This window comes from Neomonachus schauinslandi, chromosome 1, assembly GCF_002201575.2.
Source record: "Neomonachus schauinslandi chromosome 1, ASM220157v2, whole genome shotgun sequence".
In the NCBI taxonomy this organism is placed as follows: domain Eukaryota; kingdom Metazoa; phylum Chordata; class Mammalia; order Carnivora; family Phocidae; genus Neomonachus; species Neomonachus schauinslandi.
In genome coordinates this window covers 149,824,880-149,850,779 of record NC_058403.1, presented here as the reverse complement: position 1 = coordinate 149,850,779, position 25,900 = coordinate 149,824,880, and the positions used below count along the sequence as shown (strand labels likewise).

The following is a 25,900-nucleotide window of genomic DNA, read 5'->3' as shown; positions in this document are numbered from 1 at the left end:
GAAAATATCAGGATCATGTTTTGCTTTCGGCTCATGCATATCCCCGAGTCGTCTGAAAAGACCAACATTTCCATACAGAAATCCGGAATGTATCAGAGAACATGCATCCTGAGCCCTCCGTGTGTCTGCCCTGCAGGTAGGAACGTGCCTGAACTCTCTGAGCAATTTGGAGCCTGAGTGTAATCCATTTACGGCACTGCTGACAGATTAATGCACTAAACGGCTCCCTGGTGATCTGAAAACGTTAACACAGTCACAGCCTGAGTGCCTAACTTCATGTGGACGTGACTCAGGCTCAGGGATAATCAGCTGAAAAACAGTATAAAGGGGTGCTGTAGGGGCAAGAATAAATCAATGACTTCTCCTTTCCATTTTTCTACCAGTACCAGAACGGATTTTCAGTAAACGCTGGACAGCAAGACCAGCACATCCCAAATAAACAGGTCCTGCCAGTTAATCAAGTGTCCATCACAACATTTAGATGTAGTCATATTGGCTTCAGGAAGCCTGTCTAAACTCTACTTCCCTGGCTCCCCTCACCAGCATTAAGAAGTCATCAGAATACAACCCATTTCTGTCAGTCAGAGTACATTTTATTAATTCAGAAAGACCATGATTCACCTTGTTCACCCTCATAGGGGGAGTTTAGATCCTGGTAAGCACCACTCATGTCATTTACCATGAACTTGATTTACGAGGAGGAAGCAAAACACAGCATTATTACCAAAAAGTCCTCGCTGATAGTCTTAAACCCCCCCCAAAATAAATGTATTAAAGTCTTCAAATATACAAATCTAAAAATATGTTACAGCATTTAACGGTTAAGACTCAAGTTCATTTTTTAAAATACGCTTTAAAATATACTAAGCATCTCTCTCCTTCCCCTGATTCTCCAATAATGGGCAGAAGTCCTCCTCACTGAAGTCCTCCTCACTGTAGGCCTCCTGGATTTCTGTCTCGTTCTCTGTCCCTGGGGGAGAAGCGGGCTGCATAGTACTCGAGGCAGCCACTAGGAGGCTTGCTCAGCAGACCGCTTGTGCTGCCTCCGGATGTGGCCCTCACTGCCAGGGGGCACCTCCTTCTGGTGGTTCGCTGTGCTAGTCTTTCCCGCGGTTTCAATCCAGGGGTGCTGAAGGACCTGGTGGGCGGTGTAGCGCTTTTTGGGGTCTACCACCAGCAACCGACTCACCAGATCTTTGGCAGCTGTGGGAGGGCGAGAAGGAAGAGAAAATGAAATGAATGCATGGGCTCTGAATCTGCCCCGCGCACGAACTGAGATCACAAACGCCCATGTCAGCACCACACGCTAGAGGGCGCTGCCCCACAGAACTTTCTGTGATGCTGGGAGCCTTCCATGTCTGCACTACCCACTGAGCGTCTGAAATATGGCTACCGAGACTGAGCAACGGAATTTTTATGTGTTGACTTTCAACGAGTGCACATTTCAACTGCAATAGCCACGAGCGGCGAGGGGCTACCATGTCGGGACAGCAGAGCTTTAGAGGATGTCCGTTCGTTTCTAGAGTCAGGGGGCCAGGCCCACCCCTGACAGCCATGGCGCCCCGTGCAAGAGAACAAATGGAGGCCACATACCGTATGTCTACATATCTTACATTTTGAAATCAATCGTTGGGCTGTTAAATAAAATCTGTTCAATCTCCTTCCTAAGTTGGTAAATATGCCTTCACACTGACAAAGTTGAGAAACACGTGAAGGAAACCTAAGTACAAAACAGCACCAAGTCAAAATGAATTTCACTTCCTGCCCAAGATCATGACTGATTCTAGAGGGATGGGGGGGCAACTGGTGGGCCAGGTGGCTTGAGGCAAGGGGGGAGAAATGACTTCTCTGTGGCTTGTTGGCTCTCTCTGGCCAGCTCCCTGAGCTTCCTTTTCGATCACATGAGAAAAACACCACCCACTTCTCCCCACCTTCCTTGGGTGATGACTCTTGCTTAAGATCAGCTGCTCACCCACCCATCAGCCCCTCCTCTACACCACTTTCCGGCCACCTCTTAAGCATGGAAGCCACAGGACTTCTCCTACCTCGCCCACTTCAAGCTGGGTGAGTTCTGCCAACGAAGTGCCTGGGCACCCACCCCAAACAGCATCACTCCCTCAAGATCCCCAGAGGACTCAGCAGGGAGTGGGTCAGGTTTAAACTGGGAATTCTCAGACTCACATGTACAAGTGTGGACAACTGAACACCCCACCAACATGTCCAAGCTCTCTCTACCCCTCTGAACAGAGGCTCCTTGGCTACCCTGGGGCAATATAGGAAGTTTCTGGGTAAAGAGGTCTCCCCAGTCTTGGAAGTAGGCCTGCACCATTTGGGCAGGGAATTCTGGGGTTCTGATTAAGTCACCTAGAAGGGGGGACCTGGTTCTGGAGGACACATCTCCTTGGCTCCAGAGTCCCCTTGCTCTGTGGGGTGGGCATAACCAGAGTAGGGCCCTCTCTAAGGCATGGGGCTCAGGGCAGGGGCCACCATACCCAAATCTAAGGACAGTGCTGCACAGAACTTTCTAAAATGATTTTCAGTCCTTCAATTCCCAAGTCACCACTGGCTTGCTCAGCTCAAGACCCTCACTCCACCTACAGCACGCCACCCCTCTCTCTACCTTATTTAAGGGGCAAAAAAAAAAAATGAAGCTTTCTCCTTGCCTCATCCCCCAACCCCAAGTAAGGAGACTGAGGCTGGGGATGAGGGCAGTTCGATAACTCATCTTAGATGACATGGTTGGGGGAATTGAGGGAAAATAAAGTTGTCACTCCTATTCTACTTTTTAAGCTAGAGACTCAAAGACTCAAAACCCCTGAATATCCAGTTCCCAATTTTATAAGGGTAGCGGGTGGTACCGACAAATCAGTAGCAAAAAGGGGAAAGATGGGTTTTGAAAGGGGCCAAAAAGGAGGAAGACCCTACATGCCTCTGCTCCACTGGAGATAGCTAAGACCGTCACCCTGTGCCCTCCAGAGCCTCTGTGCTCCAACTACACCCCTCCACGACCCCTGGCTGTTCACGAGGAAGATACGCATTCCCGGGCTGCTCAATTCCCAGTACTTCCATATACGAGATGACTGTGATCTTTCCAAATGAGGGTTTACATTTCTGATATTCTTCAGTTCTGAGGTCCCTCCACCGCCTTAAGTATCTAGTGACTGCAACCAGTGGTCAGACTTTTTCACTGAATCCAAAGCAAGTCCTGTTTCCCAGAGTGCTATACAAATAAATCTCCACGAAGCTCACAGTGAACAAAGGATGAAGCACAGGTCGACAGCCCCTCTCCGTGCCCAGTTCTGAGGTGGGCCCCCTGCGTGCCTCATTACACAGCTGACCTAAAACCTGCTCTGCCGTCAGAACCCAGGACGGGCCCCAGCTCTAACATGGCCTCGTGTCCCACTCGGGGGAGCCAATCTCACCGTCAGAAATATTGTCCCAGTAAGGGGCCAGGAACTCGAAGTGGCCCAGCTGGATGATGTTAAAGAGCTCGTCCTGGTCCCTCTCCGGGCTGCGGAAAGGGGGGAAGCCACACAGGAGGATATACAGGATCACGCCTGCGGCCCACATATCCACTTCCAGCCCGTAACCTGCGCGACAGGCAGAGACAGAAGCCAAACTGAGACCAGGCTGGATCAGACAGGAGGAGACAAACACGGGGAACTGTGGTTCTGGGTGACCGAGGACCGCAGCTTTCAGTAAGCACCAGCCACTTCTAAACACATGGGGGGTGCTTTGCTGCCAAGGCCTACAAACGGGGGGGTCGACACCAGTGTTACCCAAAGCGTGGTCCTCAGACGACTGCCCGTTTGTTACCCTTTCTTAACCGGTCCGGGATAAAATAAGCATAGAAACTGAAAGTAAACATTTGGAAACGCACAGCAATTGGGCATGGCCATGACATCCAGCTGCATGGTCAAGGACACGTCTCACTGATCGGAGTATAGGGCAGAGTTCGGGGGCTGTCGAGCACACGTTGGTAAGTCACGCGTGGCATGAGTGGTGACCTCATCCCATGTAGCAGAGCTTCGCGTGGGTCCACACTATATTAGAAATTCTAAAACCCTCACCAGAGACAGCTCAAGAAGCCCTGGTCTACCCCAGCAGCCTCTCCATCCTAGTCCTTCGTTGTCTTTTCACACTGAAAAAATATTTTTACTGGCTCTGTCTTATGATTATAAAAAGACTGACATTACTAGCTGTATCCCCCATGAGCACACACACCCACACACCCACACATATTTATACTTCCTGTAACGAGATTAGGATCACATTGGACATATTTTATACCCTGTTTCATTCACTTAATATATCATGGCATTTCCTATGGAGGAATGTCCTATAAAGAATATAAAAAAAAATTCTTCAAAAATATGATTTCTAATAGCTGTCAGTATTCCCTTTATATAATAAATCCTCTATGTTGTAATTTAAGTATTTCCTAACTTTCTTACACTATAATTCTGTGATGAACATCCTCATCTATTAAATATTTGTGCACATCTCAGACTATATTCTTGCAATAACTTTCCGGAAATTAAATGCACAGTACAGTAAAGGTTGACACAGTAAAGGTTTTTGATATGTATTGCCCAATCATCCTCACAAAACCCTATAACAGCAGTATGGACATTTTCAAACATGTTCTAACTTTTTACCTTTGGAAAAGGAAAACACTCAGCAGCTATAATTGGGAAGTTGGATATTCATTATTAAGCCCCAGAGCAACGGTGTCAAGACAAATCAGCAAAAAATATATATATATATATTACAGAAATAAATCATTGCTGACCTCTTTCTGGCCAACTTTACTGGCCTTTTCTCAGCTCTGTACTACCTTTCACACTCAGGAGGGTCTGGCTTAGCTTGGCCTCCCATCTTGAAATGTGCCCCTCGACCTCTGTGACCCCATACTCTCCTCGTCTTCTTCCTGCTTCCACTGCCTTGTCCCCTGCTAACCCGTCCTTCCTTCTCCATCCCCCAACTCTGGGCCTCCCTCCAGAGTCTGTCCCCGGCTGCCCTTGCTGGCATCATGAGGAACTCCTTATCTCGCCCGCATGGGCTGCCATTTCCGAGTTGAGGAGTCTCAAAAGCACCCGCTCAGCCCAGGGCCTGACCTCCCTGCCAAGTGGACAACTCCATGCATCCATCCTCATACCTCTACCAAATCACTGTGTTTAAAATTTCAACCCATCCACCCCATCTCCCAAAAGAGCTTTCCAACAGCCTTAGTTGGTATCAGCACCAAGGCTGTGGTTTCCCTCAGCATTCAGGGAGACTATTTGCTTTCCTTCTTTTACCCAGGTCATTGATGCCTCCACAAAAATGTCTATGGTTGTCACCACAGTGCCTTAGCCACTCTGCTGGCCACACTGAGTCCAAATTCCTCTGCTCAGCCTCCCCCATTGTGGAGAATCCAGACTCAACCTAGTCAGCCAACTAAATTGCCCTCTACAACACCGAGACCAGTCTTCTCAATGGCTCTACCACCCAACCCCAGTGCATATTCCTGTCTCCCCATCTTACCTTCCCTGATGCTTCTGCTGCTGGGAAACTCTCTCCCTTCTCCCCACCAACCCCACAACCCACCCAGAGCTTTCCCGTCTTACATATGACGCCTAAACTGATTTCTCCCAAAGTGCTACAGTGGCTAAACAGACATTCATATATTTGGAGCCACATAATAATAATAACGGTTTCCTTTTTATGTACTTTATAGAATGTGTCACTAAAACAGTCCATTGGATCCTCGTATAATATACAAACTGGTAATAAATACTACTCATGGGGTTTGAAATGGGACACCTTGCTCCTTAAAATGCAAAGTTGGAGGAGGAATTTTTAAGCCGATTACCATAAGAACTGCTTCAAATTTTTCCCATTACAGGTAGCCTTGGGTCAGTGGCACAAATGGCCTTCCTTGTTTGAGTTCCCAGGCTAATTCTCCGTCATCTTTTATCTCGCTCTCCTGCCCCCCGCCCCCACACACACACCCCAATCCCTCCATTGTAAGGGCAGCCCAGATGAGGAAGAAGTCCACATGCTTTGGTCAAGCTCTGTTTCAAATATCTCCATTAAAATCCAAGTGCAAGCCTGGTGCCAACTCTGAGATTTCTGATTGCTCCATATTGAAAAATATTAAATGTTAAAAATAAGACAGTTGTTAGTCAGTGAACCAGAGTCCCGTGGAGCAAGGTATAACACGTACCTTTCTCAGAAAGAATTTCAGGAGCTACATAAGTCGGAGTCCCACACACAGTAAATATAGGTCTCACCACATGCTTTGCAAGGCCAAAATCAGCCAATTTCAAGGTGGTAGATTTGTCCTCATTTCGCTGAACCTGTAAGAAAACAAAATCTCCAAATCACCAAAACTGTGATGAGAACAAAGAAGAAAAACTAATGAGACAACAAGCATGCAAGATCAGGATAAGCAAATGATAAACCTACTTGAGCTTATAGTTGATAAACCCAACCTGATTTCAGTGGTGGATACTCACATTTTCAAGTAAAACACCAATGAGTTAGATTCGCTCTGTTGTCCACTACAGTAGTACCATATTGCCACAGATAGCTATTAAAATTTGTATCAAATTAAAAATTTAGTTTCTCAGATGCACTAGCCATATTTCAAGTGCTCAAGAGCCATTGAGGGTTAATGGCTACCATATTGAACAGTGCAAATATAGAACCTTTCCATCACCACAGAAACTTCTATTGGGCACCACTGAGTTAGAACAAGGATCAATGATATTTTGAGCACTGACTAGCATTAGTGAGGACTAGAAAATGTCTCTGGGGAATGTGAAATCTGGGCAGAAAAAAAAAGAAAGGGAAAGAACTAGAAATTAGAAGGAAGAAGTAAGCAAGCAGTGGAGAAACGCTAGGTACAGACCCCAATTTGAGGACTGGGGAAGGTCTTAAGGACCAAACAGACCAGGAGTCTTTAGTTCCAAATCCAAGACTTGCCTCTGGATGGTCTTGGACCAATTTCTTTATTCATCTAAGCCTCTGTTTTCTCCTTTAAAAGGGGAGGGAGGTAATCAATTCCCGCAATTAGGCTTGTGTCAGGAGTTCCAATCAATGTCCATAATCTACCCTGCGAAGTCCTCCTCTAAAGTAACCAACTGTCCCAGTCCGCCAGGAACTGAAGGGTTCCCAGGATGTGAGATTTTCATTTTTAAAACTAGGACAATCTCTGGGGCGCCTGGGTGGCTCAGTCCATTAAGCGTCCGACTCTTGATTTCAGCTCAGGTCCTGATCTCAGGTCGTGAGATCGAGCCCTGTGTTGAGCTCTGAGCTTATCAGGGAGTCTGCTTGACATTCTCTCTCTCCCCCTGCCCCTCCCTTGCTCTCAAATAAATAAATTAATTAAAAAAAAAAAAAAACTAGGACAGTCACAGGCAAAGCAGGATGAGGTGGTTGTCCTTGTTTCCACATAATACAGAATTAATGCTACTAAATAAGGATTTATTCATATATATATATGATTCATCTATATATATGATATTATTCATATACATATATATGAACAGACCAACTGGGTTCTGTTAACATTTTTGCATGAAGGTGAAAGTAGTTCTGATTCTTTAGACCCCACTTCCACCAGGTTTTGGAGAAGGGGAAAATCAGTCATTTTTAGAGCACAGAAAAGACATGACCCTCACTCTGAAATGAAGACGGAGAACCCCTGCTCTCCTTTGTCTTCGTCAAAATGGATCCCACCTGCGTCTCATTCTTCCAAACAAATTCCTGTGGCCAGCTTTCAATCACTGGTAAACCAATTCCCACTGCCCAGCTAATGTGTCCTGTCCTCCTTCTCCCTCAAGGTATCTGCATGCTAGATGATGTGTTAGGAAGAGGTGGGTCTTCACCTAAAAGAAATGAATCTCAAGAGGTGAGCCTAGCAGGTATTTAGACCACCACGCAAGACACGACATAAGTAAAGATATGTTCTATTTCACGTAAAAACAAACAGCGAGGGGGCAAACCTAGCATATTTTGCAGTAAGTGAAAGATGCATTGGTTCCCTCCTTGCTACGCAGGTGCTTTTCCACTCCGGGGAAAGATTAAATCACTGGGCACATGAGAACTCCAACCTTCTTCAACGCTAGTTGGTACCCAAACAAGTAAGGCAGAAGGGCGACCCACAGGAGGTCTGGCCTCCAAACATCAGAGAGTGTTAAGACTCAGAGCAACAGCCTTCCCCCTGACCAAGTCTCAGGACACCAAGAAATAAAGGCAGAAGCCAAAGGGTTCCCACAGCCCCTCGTTCCCGGGAGGCAGGAAGCGAGGTATTACAGCCCAGTGGTACCTGCCTGCTTCCAGCTCTAGCCCCGCGCGGGCCCCACTCTGCAGCAATCCAGGTAGCCGCCCCGGGCAGCTGGTCTGTGCACGCCAGAAAGATGCTGGTTCCCTACCGGGAAGGCGTTCCGAGCCCCTTTAGCAGCCTTGTCACCCAGCCTTCCGACCTCGTGTTCACAGAAAGCAGCCCACGCAATCTCTAGCAGGGAGCTTTGAACGGTAGATTCTGCAAGTGTGGCATCTTTTCCTCCCTCCTGTCGTCTGCCTCTTGGGAAAGGTGCACCTGTCGTCACATCCTCCCCGGCACCTTTCCTCCCAACAGAAAGGACAAAGCTGGGGGCTGTCAAGGTCTCGGGCCCAGAGGGGAATTTATCCATAGAGGGCAGAGATAAGAGTGGAATCCTAAAAAACAAACAGAAAAAGTCCAGCTCCTAGAAACAAGGAGTAGGACGGTGGTCACCAGGGACTGGGGAAAGCTGGTGGTCCAAGGGTACCAAAATTCGGTTGTAAGATGAATATGTTCTAGGAATCCAATGTACAGCATAGTACCTGTAGTTAATCATTCTGTATTGTGTACTTGAAATTTGCCAAGAGAGATCTTAAACATCCTTACGAGAAAAAAAAAAAAATGCCACAAAAAACAAAGCAGCTCTATGAGGTGATGGCCAGGGAAATTAACTTGAGTGTGGAAATCCTTCCACAATGTATACGTGTATTGGATTGGATCATCATGGTGTACATTTGAAATATATCACAATTTTATTTGTCAATCATACCTCAATAAAGCTGGGGGGAAGGAATTAATGCATAGTTTTAATTAAAACAAATTTTGTTAAATATAAGATTAAGTAAATTGATACTTTGGAGTTTTTTCCAAGGCACCTTCTCAACAAAACTTTTATTTTCCACTTAAAAAATAATTACAGCCCCTATGGCTGTCTTGAAACCCAGACAGACAGCCAGTCCTCTGGGGATCCTGGTCACACAGAAGTGCCCCCAGGAACACAGCCACCTTCCCCCCTGGAGGGACCCCTGCTGGACCCAGCACCACCTGAGGGATTGATGGCAAAAGCCCCTTTTGTAACAAATCGGTAAAATCAGGGTCGAGGTGACTGGCTCTGTCCCCTCCTGGCAGAGGTCGGCCTCAGGTCCACCTGCTTCTGGTTCTCCGGGAGCAGGGGGCGCTGGGCGGCTTCCTCATGTCCCGCACTGAAATAACCCTTTGCAGGACGATTCAGCATCATGCACCCATTACATGTACAGACTCTATAAAGCCCAACAGCGAGGTGCAAACTCCAGCTCACCATTCACTGGTGTAACTGGCTAAGTCACTGGTCCTCTCTGTGCCCCCACTTCCTCATCTGTAAAGTGAGATGTGAATGAGATGTGTGGTGAGAATTTAATGAATTAACATTTGTAAGGTGGGATAAACAGTACCCCAGCACCCAAGAAGCATGACATAAGTGTTTGTTAAGTAAACCCTATTATTTTAGCCTCTGTAACCTCGAAAGAGCAGGACTGACTTCAGAGAAAATGAGAAGTATGGGAGGTTGTCCTTGATATCTTCCTTGTCCAAACCGAAGGCCCCTATATCGGACAGGGCCCTGGTCCATCCTGTGCTGTGAAAGCTCCAGCCCCCTCTCAGCTCTTGCCTGCCCTGCATCTCATCATAGAAGCTGAATGCTCATGGCAAAGGGGAGCTGAGCTATTAATGACTGAGCTATGATAAAACAGGGATGAGGCTGGCTGACCACACCCCGGGGGAGAGGCTCCTTGGGACCACCTATAGGAGAAATTACCAACTTGTCTGCAGGCACAGGCTCTCACATCTCTCCTGGAATGGGGACAGAGGTTGCCAATGCTCCCAGCAGGGCCTGGGGGGCCGAGGGCAATGGGAAGACCGGCTCTCCCTGTACACCAACAGAACCATGGGCACAGGAATACAGGTCACGCCCTCTCCGGTTTCCCCAGACAAGAGTAAGTTCTCTGCACTTGCTTTGGATCCTGCCAGTGAGCTTACTGCTCTTAGAAGAGAATGTGTCTTCATTACGGAGTCTGAGTTACCGCAGGCAACCTAATCGATGCCTCCCTAATTAACCTAACTGAAGGGAAAGTCACAGATGCAGACAAAAATGCGATTCGGCCGTGGTCTGCATAGCGAGACAGATAGGGCCCAGAAGGAGACAGGGAGGTAATGATTAGAATAACTGACTAGAAAATCGCGTTTGGAAGGGGAGGACAACAAAATAGTGTGGTGCCTACTAGAGTTTCCAGCTGGATCATCTACATTAATCACATTTGCTGGGTAGTTGCTGAAAAAATATGTCCCCACAAATATTTGTATTCTCCCAACCAAATGACCAGCAGGAAAAGCATCTGGCTGTCTTGATAACACCAAAATAAAATATGCCCCCAGGAGAAATAACAAACTAGTCCTTTCCTCAGAGAAACACCCCCAACTCCAAACCCTGGCTCCGCTGAAGGACCAGCAGATTCAACACGGTGGAAACTCAGTCTTTTGTTTCGCACATTTATTAGGTTAAATGCCCACATGCTGAGGCATGCATTTCCAAACACCAAATCCGTGTTTTACATTATTCCGTGGCCTTTCTAACACATGGTATGCTGCTTCTTTTCTCTTCGCGGTTTCATCCTGCTCCTTGTGTCTCGGGATCATCCCCCACGGCACTGCCCACAGCAGACCCTGAGCCCGGGGTCTGGTTAAGATCTGTGGAGTCGTTTGTCCCTTCCAGAAAGCAGCTCGAGACCACCGGTGTTTTTAATTCTGCTGTCTCCAGCTTCTACTCTCAGTAGGGACGTCACATCCTTTGGAGCCATCCGTGTGACTTGCGGCTTCTCATCTATTTCATCTACGTGAGCAGCTTAATTATACTTAAAGTCCTGCACTGACTGTGTGAGTTTCATTTTGTTTTGTTTCTACAGGCACCTCCCATTCTTGGCTTCAGAACAATTCCCTATCTTAATCGTGAAATCAAATGAGGGACATCCTCCCGGGATAACTCTTCCTCCTAGCATCTGAGGGACTTCTGAAACCACCAGCTTTTCCACCCAGATGGGAATGTGTGTAAAACACCCTCCCACCAACGACTGTTCACCTCTGATTGAAATCTCAACATGGAAGAGATCCCACAACTTTAACCGGCAGCTCATCCCATTTGTGGCCAGTTTAACTTGTGAGGAGGTTCACCCGTGTGTTGATTCCAAATTCCACCCCCTACACAGTTGTCTAAGTCTGCCCTCGGGGAGGGAACTGAAGAAAGCCATACTCATCCCAAAGGGAAACAGTTATCATGGTCCCCAAGTCACCTCTGGTTTCTCTAACTTCACATCTGAGGATCTTCCAGCTGATCCTTGTAAGACCTATTCTCCTGACCATCACCCCTTTCTAGATCCTTCCTACACTAAGTTCGTTGCCTGAACCAACAGCACCATCATCGCTTGGGAGCTGGGTAGAGATCTAGGCTGCCCAGACCCACTGAACCTGAACCTACATGTCAACAAGCCCCCAGGGTGATTCGTGTGCACAGTCAAGTCCTGGATGATCTCCATTTCATCGATGCCTCTTTCAGCAAAGAACGCTCAGAAATGAACACTACGTTCCACGTGTAATTTGATCAGGACAGTGGACCTCAGGCCTCTCAGTGGATGGGGCACTGGGTGGCCATAAAGACAGCCAAAGACTCCATTCGGTGTCCCACTCTGATGCCCCTTCCTCAGAAAGCCTTTTGAGGGGTTCAGAATATGCCACCCCAAATTATTCCACTTTGACATATTGATTATTAAACAACTCCTATCTTCCACTAGTTTTCCCATGATTTTACTTGCCACAATTTGCTGCCCCTAAAATCCTAGAAACCCTTTTTCTTTTATCTTGTCACTTCTCTAAAAACGTATTGTTCTTTTAAGATGCTCTATAAAGCCCCAATTTCGAACTACCTGTGTGAGTTCCTCCCATGTGTGTGTGCTGCATTCATGCCCTCCGTCTGGTTTTCTCTTGTTAGCCTGTCTTTTTTTGATTTAATTTCCGGGGTCCTGCCAAAGAACCCAGGAGGGTGGAGACAAAAGGGTTTTTTTCCTTCCCTATACCTTCGTGGGCCAGGTTGGCCAGGTTTGGCCCATAGCCCCTGTGCCCACATCTGACATTTCCATTTCTCTGTCTCACTGCTCTGGGTCATGTTCCTTCCAGAGCTCGGTTCTCAGCTGCCCTCCAACTGCAAGAGTGTTAGAGATGAATTCACACAGCACTGTTAGGACTGCTGATCCATCTGCATCCATCACCCCCTTTCCCAGCCACACCAAAGTTCCCTGATTTGAATCCAGGTGGTCTCTATTATTTATATAAGCACCCATAAAACACCTGGAGGGCCTCAAAGCTTCAAGAGGAATCTTTATTTTTCTGAACAATTAACAGCCTCCTGTCCTTCAATGGTACCTCAATTTAAATGTGACCTTGCAATGTTCATCTCTGAACAGAAGATGGCAGCAGAGTATAGACCAAGCAGCTAGTAGTACCCGCCACCCCCACCTCAAGCCAAGAAAAATTCAGATGTGGTTAAGCCTACTTCTTACTTGATCCTTCATGGTCCTTCTGGCCTTTTCCCTCCAAGTTTCCATTTTCAACTGGCTACGAGGACTTTATGATCTTAGAAACCAGCTCACACTGAAATACCAAAATACCAATGCCTAGAATCAATTTACATTTCAACAGCCAAAGATACCGTAATGCAAAACAATGATTGAAAGCATCAGTGGAAAAAAAGTCTTCCCTGGGACCGGTCATGACAGGCCAATTGACAGGCCTTCATCTGGTACTTTTCTACTTCATTAACACCTGATATTCACCCAACAAATATTTAGATGCCTAGGGTTTGCCAGATATTTTTCTAGGTACTAGGAGCAGTGGATGAAACAGGTAAAGTCCTTGCTCTTATAAACCTTCTTTCTATTAATAAATAATATTCAAATGAGTATGTAGTGTTCTGCAGTGATAAGTGTGGTAAAAAAAAGAAAAAGTGAAATAAAGGTTGTGTTGTCTGGTATAGTTTCCAATAACCACATGTGGCTATTTACTTTAAACAAAATTAAAGTTCAGTTCCTCAGACACCCGAGGTGCATTTTAAGTGTCCATGTAGTAGTGGCCACCGTACTGGGCAGTGCAGAGACAGGACATTTCCATCATCACAGAAAGTTCTACTGGACACTGCTAGAATTGACAATGGCAGGGGTTGCTATTTTAAATGGGGTGGTTAAGGCAGGACTCATTGAGGAAGTAACATTTGAAAAAAGTCAAGCGTGACCCACATTCAAATTTGAGGAGAAAGCTTTTCAGGTGGAGGAAATAGCAAGTGCAAAGGTCCAGGGGCTTGCTTGGCCCGATGTAGGAATAGCAAGTAGGGGCAGGAGTGGAGAGAGTGACGGAGTAAGCGGTTGGAGTGGAGCTCTGAGAGGAAGCCAGAGGCCACATGATGCAAGACCTTGGAGCTCACAGAAATGAACTTGGCTTTTACTCTGAGTGTGACAGAAAGCCAATGATGACTCTGAGCAGAGGAGTTATAGGGTCTGGTTTACATTCGGAGATCACTCCGGCTTCTGGGAGAAGATGGCCTTTAGAGGAAGAGAGAGGACCAGTGAGGAGGCCACTACCATAGTTCCAACAGGAGATAATGGTGGCTTGGTCTCTGGTGGTGGAGTGGAGGTGGGGACAAGTGCCATCCTAAGGGCGAAGAGAAGGTTTGAACGGGGAGGGTGAGGAAAGGGGCTCTGGGGCAACTAAGCTTCCTGCCACCAGCAGCTGGGCCGGTGGGGGCCCCATGTGACAGAGAAGGGGGGTTGCAGCCCAATATGGGGGTGAGAGCCCGCCTGGAGTTCAGGATGGAACAGAACGTGGAAAACCGCAAACAGGGCGGACAGACACCTCTTTCAGGGGGTGGGGTGTGTAGTTCATAAAAGTGAGGTAGTAGCTGAGGGGGACGTGGAGGAAACAAGGTTTGTTTTCTTAAGTTGGGAGACAGCACGTCTGTTTAGGTGATGATGCAGCCGTGCTCTGGGCTGGAGAGGTCTGGAAGAGGCGCAGGTTCCGTGTGAAACCCGGTTTCGGCATCCTGAGTTTGAGATGCTCATCACATCAGACAATCAGGTGGTGACCTGAAGTGAGTGGCCGACCACGGGCCCACCCTACTTGAGCCAGGAAACATCTACAGTCCACCCTCCACTCTTCAGCATCCACACCCAACACTGGGTTAAAAAGACACGGCATCCAGGGACTACCCCCCCAGGCTCTGTGGCCAGACACCCCCCGCTGGGGGATCTCCGGCCATCCCCTCAGTGTGGTGTAGCCTCAGTTTCCCCACGTGTGCATGGAAGTAATGAAGCCTTCCTCATAGGGTTGATGTGAGAATTCTATGAAAATGCAAAGTGCACAGAATCGTGACTAACGTGCTAAAATGACAGGACAATAAAGTTTGTGCGTGCTCTGATGGGACGTGGGCTCTAATCAGGTGGGAGCACAGAGTCAATGTCTCAGTGCAACAAGTACAGATAGTGATTCTCCAGGGACAGTCCTCTACTACCACCCAAGAGATACCAGACGGCGTCTGGAGGTATTTTTGGTTATCACACCTCAGGGCGATGCTAGTGGCACCCAGTGGGTAGAGGCCAGGAAGCTGCTAAACCTCCTACAATGCCCAGGACAGCCCCCACAGCAGAGTCATCCTGCCCAAACGCCAACAGTCAGTGGAGAATCCTGGTGTAGAACAAGAGAAATAGGGCCATCACCATCAGGTTCAGACTAAAGTGACTACCCCCTGGAAAAAGAGACCACTGAGGTAACTAGCAGGATGTTTCCAAACCAATGCTTGGACTAATGTGTGATTTCCATACTCTCCTCTCTCTCTGTATGGAAACACAAAGAGGATGCTCCTCCTCACCAGCTTCTCAGTCTTCCTGATACTGGAACCCAGCCAGGTCCCCCACCCCCCAGCTCTCAAGGGACCAAAGTCCACATTCAGCATTGAACTTTCTAAGGAAATCATTTAATCCAGTCAAGCAACTGAACTGTCAACATGTGTTTTGCAAAAGAGCTCAGAAGTAGGACTGGAATTACCTGGATTTTTGTTTTAGCTCTGCTTACACCAAAAGAGCCAGATGGCCCCCACCTTGACTTTTTCTGAGCCTATTTTATCACCTACCATATGGGAGAGGTCTCTAGACTTCCCATGCAGACCTAACTTTCTGTGGCTATGCTACAATCTACCAGAATTTGAAACCATGCAGCAAGAAAGGATCTCTTTCATCTCAGTTTTAGCATTTAGGGACAGAAAAAAAAAATGTTAAGATCTGCCAAGCACCAGTCTAGTAGAGTGTCCAGGAGCTTGGAAGGGTCCTGGGTTCAAATCCCACTTCTCCTCATTTGCTGTGTGACTCTGAGCAAGTTACTCAACCTCTCTGGGCCTAAGTTTCCTTCCCTGTAAAGAGAGGTAAGTGCACTTACTGCACAGGGTTTATACAGCAGGTAGCAGGAGCAAAGGGCTTGGAGCAGTGCTGGGTCTATAGCGAGCACCATGTATTCCCCATCACAGGTGTAATTCAGTCCCTTTGAATCAATTAACTAAAAGGAAGGGAAGATTTTTGCAGTCTCCCTGATTCTATCCTTCACCACCTTGAGTCCCTGACATTTGTTAAAACCAAAGTTTTACCTAAAATAATACTAGAAACATTACCATTTTGCAGCCACACCTAAGTACCTAAAAGCTAAACGGCTTTCACTTGCCCCCCACAACCCGTGAATGTGGGCGGGGCTTGATCCGCAGGTAAAAAACAAACTTGACACATAAAATCTGAACTTGAAAACAGATAAACCAGCGGAGGAGGGTAGCTGGAACCCCAAGGTCATTCTTGGCACAGCCCTTGAAGAAGCTTCCCTTGCAAGGACCCTTCTCGTTCCCTATCCGAGAGCCCCACCCCCACACATGTGGTAACCAAGCCCAAACAAAGGGCATGGCTATCCCAGAGGCAACCACAGCTGGACAATGAGACAGTGTGGGTCAGGGCAGGAGGACTGGGGGTCTGCGTGCAGAATAACAGGGTTGTTATGTCCCCACCAGGGAAGGGTAAACAAAAGCAGGCCGAGAGGAAGGGAAAGCATTTGAGAGATGCCTTGTACCACAGAATGAGGAGGCCCAACTTTCTATGAGGCTGGGGGGCTCCAAGAGATCCAGAAAAATAACCCATGAAGTTTGGGTGATTCTGGAAACAGAGACCTGGCAGGCACTTCTTATCTACGCTTTCCTGAAAGCTGTAGTCTCCCAGATTTGTCCTACATCCAGCAGTTCCCCAGATCTCCTGAAAGAGGACTTGGCAGCATCCCCGTGACCCCACAATGGAGATGGGGAGAAGAGTGAGGGAGGATGTGGCAGCACCCCCCAAATGACCCTGAGCCAGACCCATGCTGAGGGACCCATCCTGGCCAATGAGATAGAACAGGAAGTGTGCTGAGGAGCTCCTGAGCCAGAGTGTCCTCCACTTTAGAAAGGGGAGAACACCAGCAAGAGTCCACCCCCTATTTCTCCTGCCATTTATGTGAGTGTGACAATGTGATCCTTGGAGCGTGGTAGACACTTGCGGGCCCTGAGGGAAATGGCAAAAACTGCCTTGAGATCTTTGACCTGCTCCATTAACCATCCCTGCAACCACTTGTCTCCAGGCTTCTTGTCACTGAGACAACTAGATGTCTTCATTGTTTGAGCCCTTGCTCCACAAGGTATGCTCTGCAGACCATTAGCACCACCTGGGAACTTATTATAAATGCAGCATCTCAGGCCCCTCCCACACCCACTAAATCAGCATCTGCATCTTATCAAGATTCTCGTGCACATGGCGATTTAAGAAGTGCTGATTTACCCCACTGTTAGTCACGTGGTCCCATGGCAGCAGGAAGGTAGCTCAGCTGCACCAAGGAGAGCCAAGAAGGGTGTCCTCTCCCTCTCCTTAGCCTCTGCTCAGCCCTGACAATTCACCCCGCTCCCCTGGATGCAAACTCTCCACGGGCACACATCTCTGTTTCTGCCTCCAGCTCCTGAACTGACATAAAACACCAAGCCCACCACGGTGTGGCCGTGCACGTAATTTATCAAAATTCCCAAGATCAAGGTCCTACCCAAGAAAGTCAAAGTTATGACCAACAGAATTACTATTGTCATGGTCACCATTACTTATTCATGGGCCTCCAGTTGTGCCCTGGAATCTGACAAGGTCAAAACATCAGAGATGGTTCCTACAGGGGAAATTTACCATCTTGAAAAGGCACCTGGGGTCAAATGCCTGAGCATGTGGCCCACATGAGATTCTTAGACAAATCATCCTTTAACCTGATTCTATATATTCTATCCGACTGACTGAAAGGGATTTTAAGAGTTTTGTCGCGATACGGAAAAGTGGAGTCTCCTTGCCCAAAACGGTAGTTAGAAATTAAAGGTTGGGGTGGGGGATCAACGGTATATCGGCATCCACACAGAATGCCCAGGTCTACGGAGTCGTTAGCCAGAAGGCCCAGTCAGAACATTACAATCACGTCGGCAAGGTTTAATGAACGAGAAAGTGGGAAAAGGAAGACCCACAGCTGAGTTTGCCCCGCCCCATCTCTATCTCTGTGCCTTTATCTGTTTTAATCTGTCCCTCTCCTTCCTTCCTTCCTTCCCTCTCTCTAGCCTTCCTCTCCATATCCTCACATAACCCCTAACACGCAGGACATCTGGAAGAAGCTGGAACAGAGCCAGGGGTTTCAGATTACTGCAATTAGACAACCAGATCTTAGACCCTGGACACTCGTTGAAGGGACTCACCAATTTGCTTCCTCAGATTAAGGGCATTTTGAAAATACAGATTTTTAAGAAACTTAATCTTAGATCCTCGAATAGCTCACAAGAAATCACTCAGAGCAGCAACAACACACATGAACAGAAGTATTAAGAAGACATTAGCAGATTGCTGTTATGCACCTTTACTAAAGGACCTGAACTTCAGGACTCCTTGGGGGAATGGAGTCACAATTTTAGAAGTGATTTAGCAACGTTCAGCAACATTTTCAATCATCTTTCAAGTTGTCTCTGTTGCTGATAATTAAATGGTAAATTATCAGACATCCACCCTTGTAAGTGACTCTTTCAGAAGGAACAAACAGAGGAAAACCTCAGTTATCAAAATGACCCAGTATCTAGAATTTTGAAGACTTTAAGAAATTTCCTGAAACTTCTGGCTATGTGGTCAAGCCTTAGACAATATGTGGGTTCACTTACTATATGGATACTTTTTATTTTCCTGGAAACTGTTAAAATGGAGACCACGAGCCACTCTCACTGATACAAGCCTGAAGTCATAACTCTGATGTCTCCTGCTGCAATTCACTCTGGGATTCTTGAGATGGTCTCTTACAAACCTGTCTTCTCACAAACTTGATCAATATTGGCCAATGACCGAAAGGCTTATATCACTGCACTTTTTCTTTCGTGATTTCCTGTTATCGCTGAAATCCCCATTTCTTGATTTTATTAAGTATACCTTAACGAGATATGCTTCATAGGCATCAAATGTTTAGTGAACGCAGTCAGTATATAAATGCATTCATGAATACTTGGGCCGCTAAGGAGAGGACCTGGACGCCTCTGTCTTAGATGCTAAGGGGAAAGAAGACTGAAGCTGGAGCTGGACAAAGAGAAGTCCTGCCGGCCAGGGAGAATTGTGCATCGCAGACCCGCTCACAGCACTAAGCACTGAGTCCTTCTTGTGCATCCAAGTAGAAGTGGAAAAAAGAACTTAGAGAATTAAAATGAACAAAATGACTGGATAGGTTTCTTTTCCAGGGAGAACGGGCAAGGAGCGTGGTGGGCCATTTTTTATCCTTCCAGATTTTCCTTACCAGCCTTGGGGACGTCAGTCACGGCCTTGTCCTAGTTGCATTCAGCAGTTAAAAACCTAGAAAAGTCTGTTCCTTCCCAGAACCCACGAGAGGCCAGAAAGAGTACCACATTTTTCCTTGATGAGCTGTGACCTGACCCCACGGCTGCCCACCACCATTTGCCCTGGACTCCGAGGGTCTCTGCTCCAAGCACTTTGCAGCCACCGTGCCTGCTGCCCGTTTCCTTCCTTTCAGCCTGTTTCCAGAGCAGGAACCTGTCCCTTCTCTTGCCCTTCCTCTGGGACAGATGGTCTCAAATGACCTTGCTCCTGTCTGACCTCTCCTCAGCGTCTTCCCCCACCCACTCGCTCAGCCTTCTTTGCTGTAGGCAATATCGCAGCTGTCGGCCATCAGGGGCCTGGCCTGCCCATTTCCCACCCTGCGTGGGCTGCTCTCATCATCCTCACCTCTCTGGCTCCTGTCCACCCCCTCCCTCCCTCCCAGGGCCCCGTCAACACACAGCACATTCCGACCCCACCAAGGGAGGCACATACTGGCAGGAGAAGCAATTAACATTTCTGCAAGCTGGAAATTCTCCTAATTAAAACTTCTTTTGCAAGATCTCAGGAGTCGAAATAACCAAAGGGAAGAGGAGTGCTAGCATCTTATCAGGAAGTGTGATGAGTACAAACAGACAAAGTCAGTAATACAGGCCTAAAATTGTACCCCGGGGCCCAATTATTAGACACTAATATTTCTGTTGATTAAAGTAACATGATAAGCTTGCTATATTCATAAAGAGCTCTTTGCACATTCAGAAAGTCTCTAAAAGAAGCAACAGTTATAATCACTCATGTAGTCAGATATTAGTTCTAACGTGAAATCACTTTCCTAAGTTTAGCAAAGTCAGGTCTTAATACAGAAAGTGGCCATCTACTGAAGGATAAAGAAACAATCACTTTGATAATACAAAGCTCAGCACAAGCGCAAAACACTAAATTAAAGGCAACTGAAGAACATTCATTGAGAGACAGTGGTCACCACGGTGGTATTTAGAAATAGTAAGTCTTAGAAGACCAAGCAAGTTTGTGATGTGTTATCAGACCAGCAAGTTGAGAGATGACACCCTTCTAAGCCCAGACAATGAGCCCACTGCCAAATCCAACACTATCCAGAACTCTGTCTGAAAAGCCAAAAACACTGACATTAGAGAGCATTTAGACTTGACATAACAATATGTTGAACTTCACTCACCCAGAAAAAAGACTAACGTGGCTTATAAAGGTGACAGACCTGTTCATTTTGATAAATGCAAGCTGACAAAGTATCCATGGGACAGAAAAGATATTAACCTATTTCACAAAAGATGGCTCAAATATGGAGCTCTTGGCAGTTTCTGAAGGAGCCATACCACCACAAAAAAAAAGTTCATTTAAAAAAAAAGCGGGCTTTCCTTGAAGTCATAAAAGAGAAAAGGGTCTAAATATAAGTTGCAACCAACACCAATGAATAACTCATGTATTGAGACTGAAAAATTACAGCTCCTCTGTAGCTGTGCGCCTCTCTCTAGAACACACACACACACGTCCCCAACACCACACACACACACACACACACACACGTACACACCTCACTGCCCTTAAGGGCACTAACAACACACATGTCCTGACATTTAAATCCATGCAGAGTTGTCAAATGACCTCTCAAAGGCAGTCAGCTTGTCCAAACTAAACATATTCCTTGCAGTTTCTCTAATTCCTCAAGTAAACTTCTCCATGAAATCTAAACCGGTGCTTTCTCCGTTTTAAAAACTGCTGACGAGTGCATCCGTAACACAGGTGAGAGCTGCTATTGCCCAAGAGATAAGCTGGCTCGACACACTGGCTCAAGGACCCGGCTGAGAAAATGCAAGCGGAGATGACTGTCCCCAAAAGAAATTAATCCTAGAGGATACATTATCTCATTCCACATACTCAAGAACTTGTATAACCGTTATAATGCTTGGTTAGGCCCATGCCCAGAATGGTCAGCTCAGGGGGACCCACCCAGGCCTCTAATCAGAACCTCTTCTGCTGAGACAATTCAGTGAAAAGATCAGAGGCTCATTCGAATGTCTCCATAATAAACAGCGAACAGTGCACTGCACGTGGAGAACGCACGGGCTCAGGCCCAAAAGACAGAAACAATCAAAAAGCAGCTGAAGAAAGGATGAGAACACCCAGCTAAGGCAGAAATGAACTTTTTTCAGAGGGAGACATGTGATGGTATTTCAGACCTCTCAAGAAACCAGTCAAACTGCTTCTTCAATTCTATAAATTTGGGCCAAAACAAGGTCGCTCGACTTTGTGGTCAACATTGACTTCATTTCACCAGATACTTTGTTTGATTTACTCGGTATTTCTGTTTGCTCGTGGGCACAGTTTACAGATATATGAATGTACCGAGGAATGATACTCCCAGGCTGGGTCTACAGGCATGAAATTTAAGAAAACAGGCTAAAGCCCTGCCAAAAAGGAAAACATAAATAAAAATGTGGCTCATGGAGATCATTTTCCCCATTCGCTGGTGCTCTATCTGCAGCAATCCGGCTCTGGATGCCTGCTCGTGATATCCACCTTAACATCAGAGTCATTTCTAAAGGAATAATAATGATGGTAGCCACCACTGACAGAATGCTTGCTGTTTGGCAGGCAGCACGCTCTGGTCTGAATTCCTTCCTTCATCTAACTACTATTTAAAGATGGTTCACCATGTGACAGAACTGTTCAAGGTTTTGGGGTAAAGTCTGAATAAAACAAAGCACTGCTATCATGGGACTGTCTTTCCTATAAGAGGACAAAGAAAAAAGAAGAATAAATAGGGAACGTATCAGGTGGCGATCAGGGCTAAGAAGAAAGTGGGATGGGGCGCCTGGGTGGCTCAGGTGGTTAAGCATCTGCCTTCAGCTCAGGTCATGATCCCAGGGTCCTGGGATCAAGCCCCTCATCCAGTTGCCTGCTCAGCGGGGAGTCTACTTCTCCCTCTGCCTGCCCGTCCCCCCACTCATGCTCTCCCTCTCTTTCTCTCTCTCTCTGTTTCTCTCTCTCAAATAAATAAATAAGATCTTAAAAGGAAAAAAAAAGTAGGATAAAGGTGCCAGAGGGTGACCATGTGAAGCATGCTGTCCTCACAGAGACCACCAGGAACACACTTGCAGTTAAGGAACACTGGGTTTACGGACTCATTGCAACAAGAGAGAATGCACACCACTGGGATCCAGTAAGCCAAATAAGAGGGTGTTCAAAGGACTTTAAGATTGGGGTTGTTAGGTGATTTGGGGGAGGGCTCAAGAAAGCAGGATTTTGCTCCGAATTGGATACTGTCAGGAAGTGAGGGTAATTCTACAATTGGGTGCCTCAGTAATTCTTACCAAGAAGGTAGGAGGAAGTCACCCCTAGTAGCCAAAAGTGAATGTGTGGCCATCTTTGTGGTTTGGACAATCTTGGTTTTATCTGCATTTGGACATGATTATAAAGGGGTCTTGCTTTTGTCTGGATCCATCATGGTCGCGGAGTGTCCTTATCCGGTGCTGGTGTTCTGTGAGACTGTCTATGGTCAACAGGAAAACACCACAGCTGAGCGGTGAATGCCAGGCCAGCTCCCAGACATCCTCCCTCAGCCGTCCCAGATAAGCACTATTGCTATTTCTCTTTTATAAATGAGGAAACAAAGGCCCAGAGAGGTGAAAGACTTATCCTACAGCAAGTAACTAAGAAAGCCAGGTTATCGGACTCTTGAGCCAGCCTCTCACCCACCTCACACAAGGGCCCCCGCAGCGCTGAGCCTTTTGAATACCCCTGACAAGAGGTTCTCTTCAAAAGGCCAGGGGGAGTTTCCGTGCAAGGGTGATACAAAGCCCACAGGGGAATCTGCTGCTGGCACCAAGGCCAGAGGCTGTGCAAATACACCCGAAATTAAGTCCACCCGGTCACTGTCAAGGCGGAAGCATTTTTCTCCCAGGAATGAGGAAGCACTTCCCGTTTTACTTAAATTGTAAGGTTGCTTTTTCAATAATGTCATCAACACCAACGCATCTCAGCAACTTAGGACCTATAACCACAGTTTTAAATACTGGCACAGAAAGTTAAAATAACACGAAGGCCGTGTTCCAGAATGGGGGGATAACAGTGCAGGAGACATGCTTCCCTACTAGCAGGAGGTCAGGGCTTACCAGCAGGTTTTCCGGCTTGAGGTCCCGGTGGACGATGCTCTTGTCGTGCAGGTGCACCAGCGCCCTGCACAAGTCCATGAGCATGAGCGCGGCGTCGCGCTCCGCGAACTTCACGCTCTCCATGATGGCGTCGAAGAGGTCCCCACCCTGCACGTACTCCATGATCAGGTAGATTTCCGCCTCCGTCTCATACACCTCGTGCAGCTTCACGATGTTGGGGTGGGAGAGGCTCTGGATGATCAGGATCTCGCTGTCCACCATGTCCTCCTTGCCCTTGAGCTTGGACTTGTCGATGATCTTCATGGCGTAGGCCTGCCGGGTCTCGCGGTGCCGGCACTCCTTGACCACCGCGAAGTTGCCGTCCCCGAGCACGCGGCCCGCCACGTAGTGCTTGTGCACGTCGGTCGCCAGGAGGCCCGCGGGCCGCCGCTTCCGACCGCCCCTGGGCTCCCTCTCCCCGCGAGGAGCCGGTTTTCTGGCCCCTAACGCCGGCGTACAGGGCTGCTTCTCCCGGTCCGCGTCCTGCTCGCCCCCGCGCGGCCCCGGGAGTGCCTCGGGCTCCGCCTGCTGCTCCCTGGGCTGCCGGCCGCCTGGCCTGTTCCTGCAGGCGCTCCTGGCCTCCCTCCTCACGTCCCGCAGCCCCTCCTCTCTGACGGGCTGGGCTTCGCCGAGCTGCCTCTTGGCCTTGGCGGCTGCCTGAGCTTGACCTTCCTGACCTTCGGGGTCTCTGTCCTCCTTCTTGTCCGGGTTTTTCCCGGGCCTCCTCAGCTCCTGAGTGGGGTTCCTGGGGCTGCTCCTGTGGCTCTCGCCCTTCCACGCTTCCTCCCCGCCTGCACGGTGGGCCTCGGGGGACCGCCTGCAGCTCCTGGTCCTCACCAGCTTCTCCGCTGCGTCATACCTGTGGCACTTGCCCAAGTCCAGCTCACTGGTCCCCAGGGACAGCCGCTCCCTCTGCAGGCCCTGCTGGAGCTCCCTCTCTCTCTTGCACTTCTCACATCGGATGAGCTCACCCGAGGTCCTTTCGATCTCCACGCCCAGGTGCTTCTCTCCGCTCTCAGGTCTCTCCAGAGTGGCTTCCCTGGGCGGCCTGCTGCCCGGCTCAGGCTCCCACTTCCCCCCGACCCACTTCTTCTGGGGCCTGGCCCTGTCCCCCAGCTCTGGCTCCACGGGGGCCTTTCCCTGATGACTGATGGCCGCCTTGGACCGGGAAGCCTCACCGCAGCTTTTGGCAGCCTCGGTCTCCCCACAGTGGTGTCCCCCTCTCAGGGCCCTGCTATGAAGCCTGCTTCTCAGCCTGGGAGAAGGGGCTCGGCTGTGCTGGGTCAGTGTCAGGGCCCGGGCTTTGCTGGGGTACAGTTCTTCTATAGCTACCTGAATGTTCTTCAGCGTCAACGGTTCTTTGCCCATGGCTATGAAAGCGTCCCCTTCCCGGAAGAAATCAGAGACACTCCTGATCTCCCTGCCCTTGAGGTTGAAGAGTTTTCTCACACGATCGTTCTTCCATCTGGGAAAGCCCAGGGCCTCAGAGATGTCCGCCAAGAGCTGCTCAAAGCTCTGCACCGACCGTCTGTTGAGGAGCAGAGTGATCTTCCGGAGGGGGTGCCCACCCAGCTTCACCACGGTCACCACCCTGGGCTTTAGGGTACTACTGTCAGCATGGACGGAGTGAAGACCATTCTGAGTGCTGAACATGGGCACCACAGAGCCGCGTGGCCCCAGGAGTGGTTTCTCCAGATTCCCTCGGCCAGCAGGCAGCCATGTGCCCTGCAGCTTCCGCTCCGTGATTCTGGAGCTTAAAGATTCTAGAGAGTGGTCACACAGGCCTCGATGTTCTGCAAGAGGAAAATGACAACACAGTGTCAGTCATGATGGGTTCAAAGAGCCCTTTGGCCTTCACCAAAGCTTTACTGAAGGTCACTGATTCTATCACGGTTTTATAGAAGTGTGATCTTTGAGGATCTGCTTAAAATCTTGGAGCCTGTGCACTTTGGGTCTAATCCCCAGTCTCCCCTATAAGAGATCAGGAAAGTAGAACAAGTCTTCGTTGGGCCTGAGGGGCTCCTCCAAGCCTCCCAGGAGCCCCCATTATGTGCCACACCTTGAGAGGCCTCACTAGGCGTGGCCTGACCCTGGAAACACAACTTCTGCTACCCTAAAGTGAGCTGTCTTTCAGGGATATACATCTGAGATAAAAGGTCTAAGCTTCGCTGCCCAGGAAATACCAAAAAGAGGTCAGAACATTCTGGAACCTTAAAGAACCAAAATCTCACCCACCTCTTTGCCAAGAAGAGTTTTTTCAGCTTGACTTTCAACTCACTCGAGGTGAGGTGAAAATGTGAAGAGGTGATGACCACAGACTCTGAAGACAGATCTGGATTTGAATCCTGGCATGGCCACTGGGTACTTGCGTGAATGTGGGCAAATTACTCAGGTTTCTGTTTTTTCATCTAGGAAGTAGGAATGAGAACACCTTC

The 25,900-nt window shown here is 48.1% G+C and overlaps 1 protein-coding gene across 2 annotated transcripts; it reads right to left on the bottom strand.

Annotated features, from left to right (window-relative positions):
* Positions 1-1,009: 1,009 nt before the first annotated feature.
* Positions 1,010-24,848, bottom strand: DCLK3 (doublecortin like kinase 3). 2 transcript variants are annotated; one of them, XM_021677516.2, is made up of 4 exons: positions 23,427-24,848; positions 6,209-6,341; positions 3,423-3,590; positions 1,010-1,203 (listed from the first exon to the last, which is right to left on the bottom strand). In XM_021677516.2, exons 1-4 carry the CDS (start codon positions 24,831-24,833, stop codon positions 1,010-1,012), a joined length of 1,902 nt encoding a protein of 633 aa, XP_021533191.1. In that variant the 5' UTR covers positions 24,834-24,848. The 2 variants fall into 2 exon arrangements, 1 of the variants encoding a protein (XP_021533191.1); XR_002479682.1 differs by lacking the exons at positions 3,423-3,590; positions 23,427-24,848 and having other exon boundaries at positions 1,120-1,203; positions 6,209-6,224.
* Between the last annotated feature and the right edge of the window lie 1,052 nt (positions 24,849-25,900).

Bases quoted from the DNA above. Each gene is read 5' to 3' on its own strand.
- DCLK3 (XM_021677516.2), bottom strand. From the start codon at position 24,833: ATGGGCAAAGAACCGTTGACGCTGAAGAACATTCAGGTAGCTATAGAA. The intron at 3,591-6,208 runs GTACGTGTTATA...CCTGTCGCGCAG, and splicing joins TGAAATTCTTTCTGAGAAAG to GTTACGGGCTGGAAGTGGAT. The intron at 1,204-3,422 runs GTGAGATTGGCT...GCCCTCCCACAG, and splicing joins CTGGGACAATATTTCTGACG to CTGCCAAAGATCTGGTGAGT.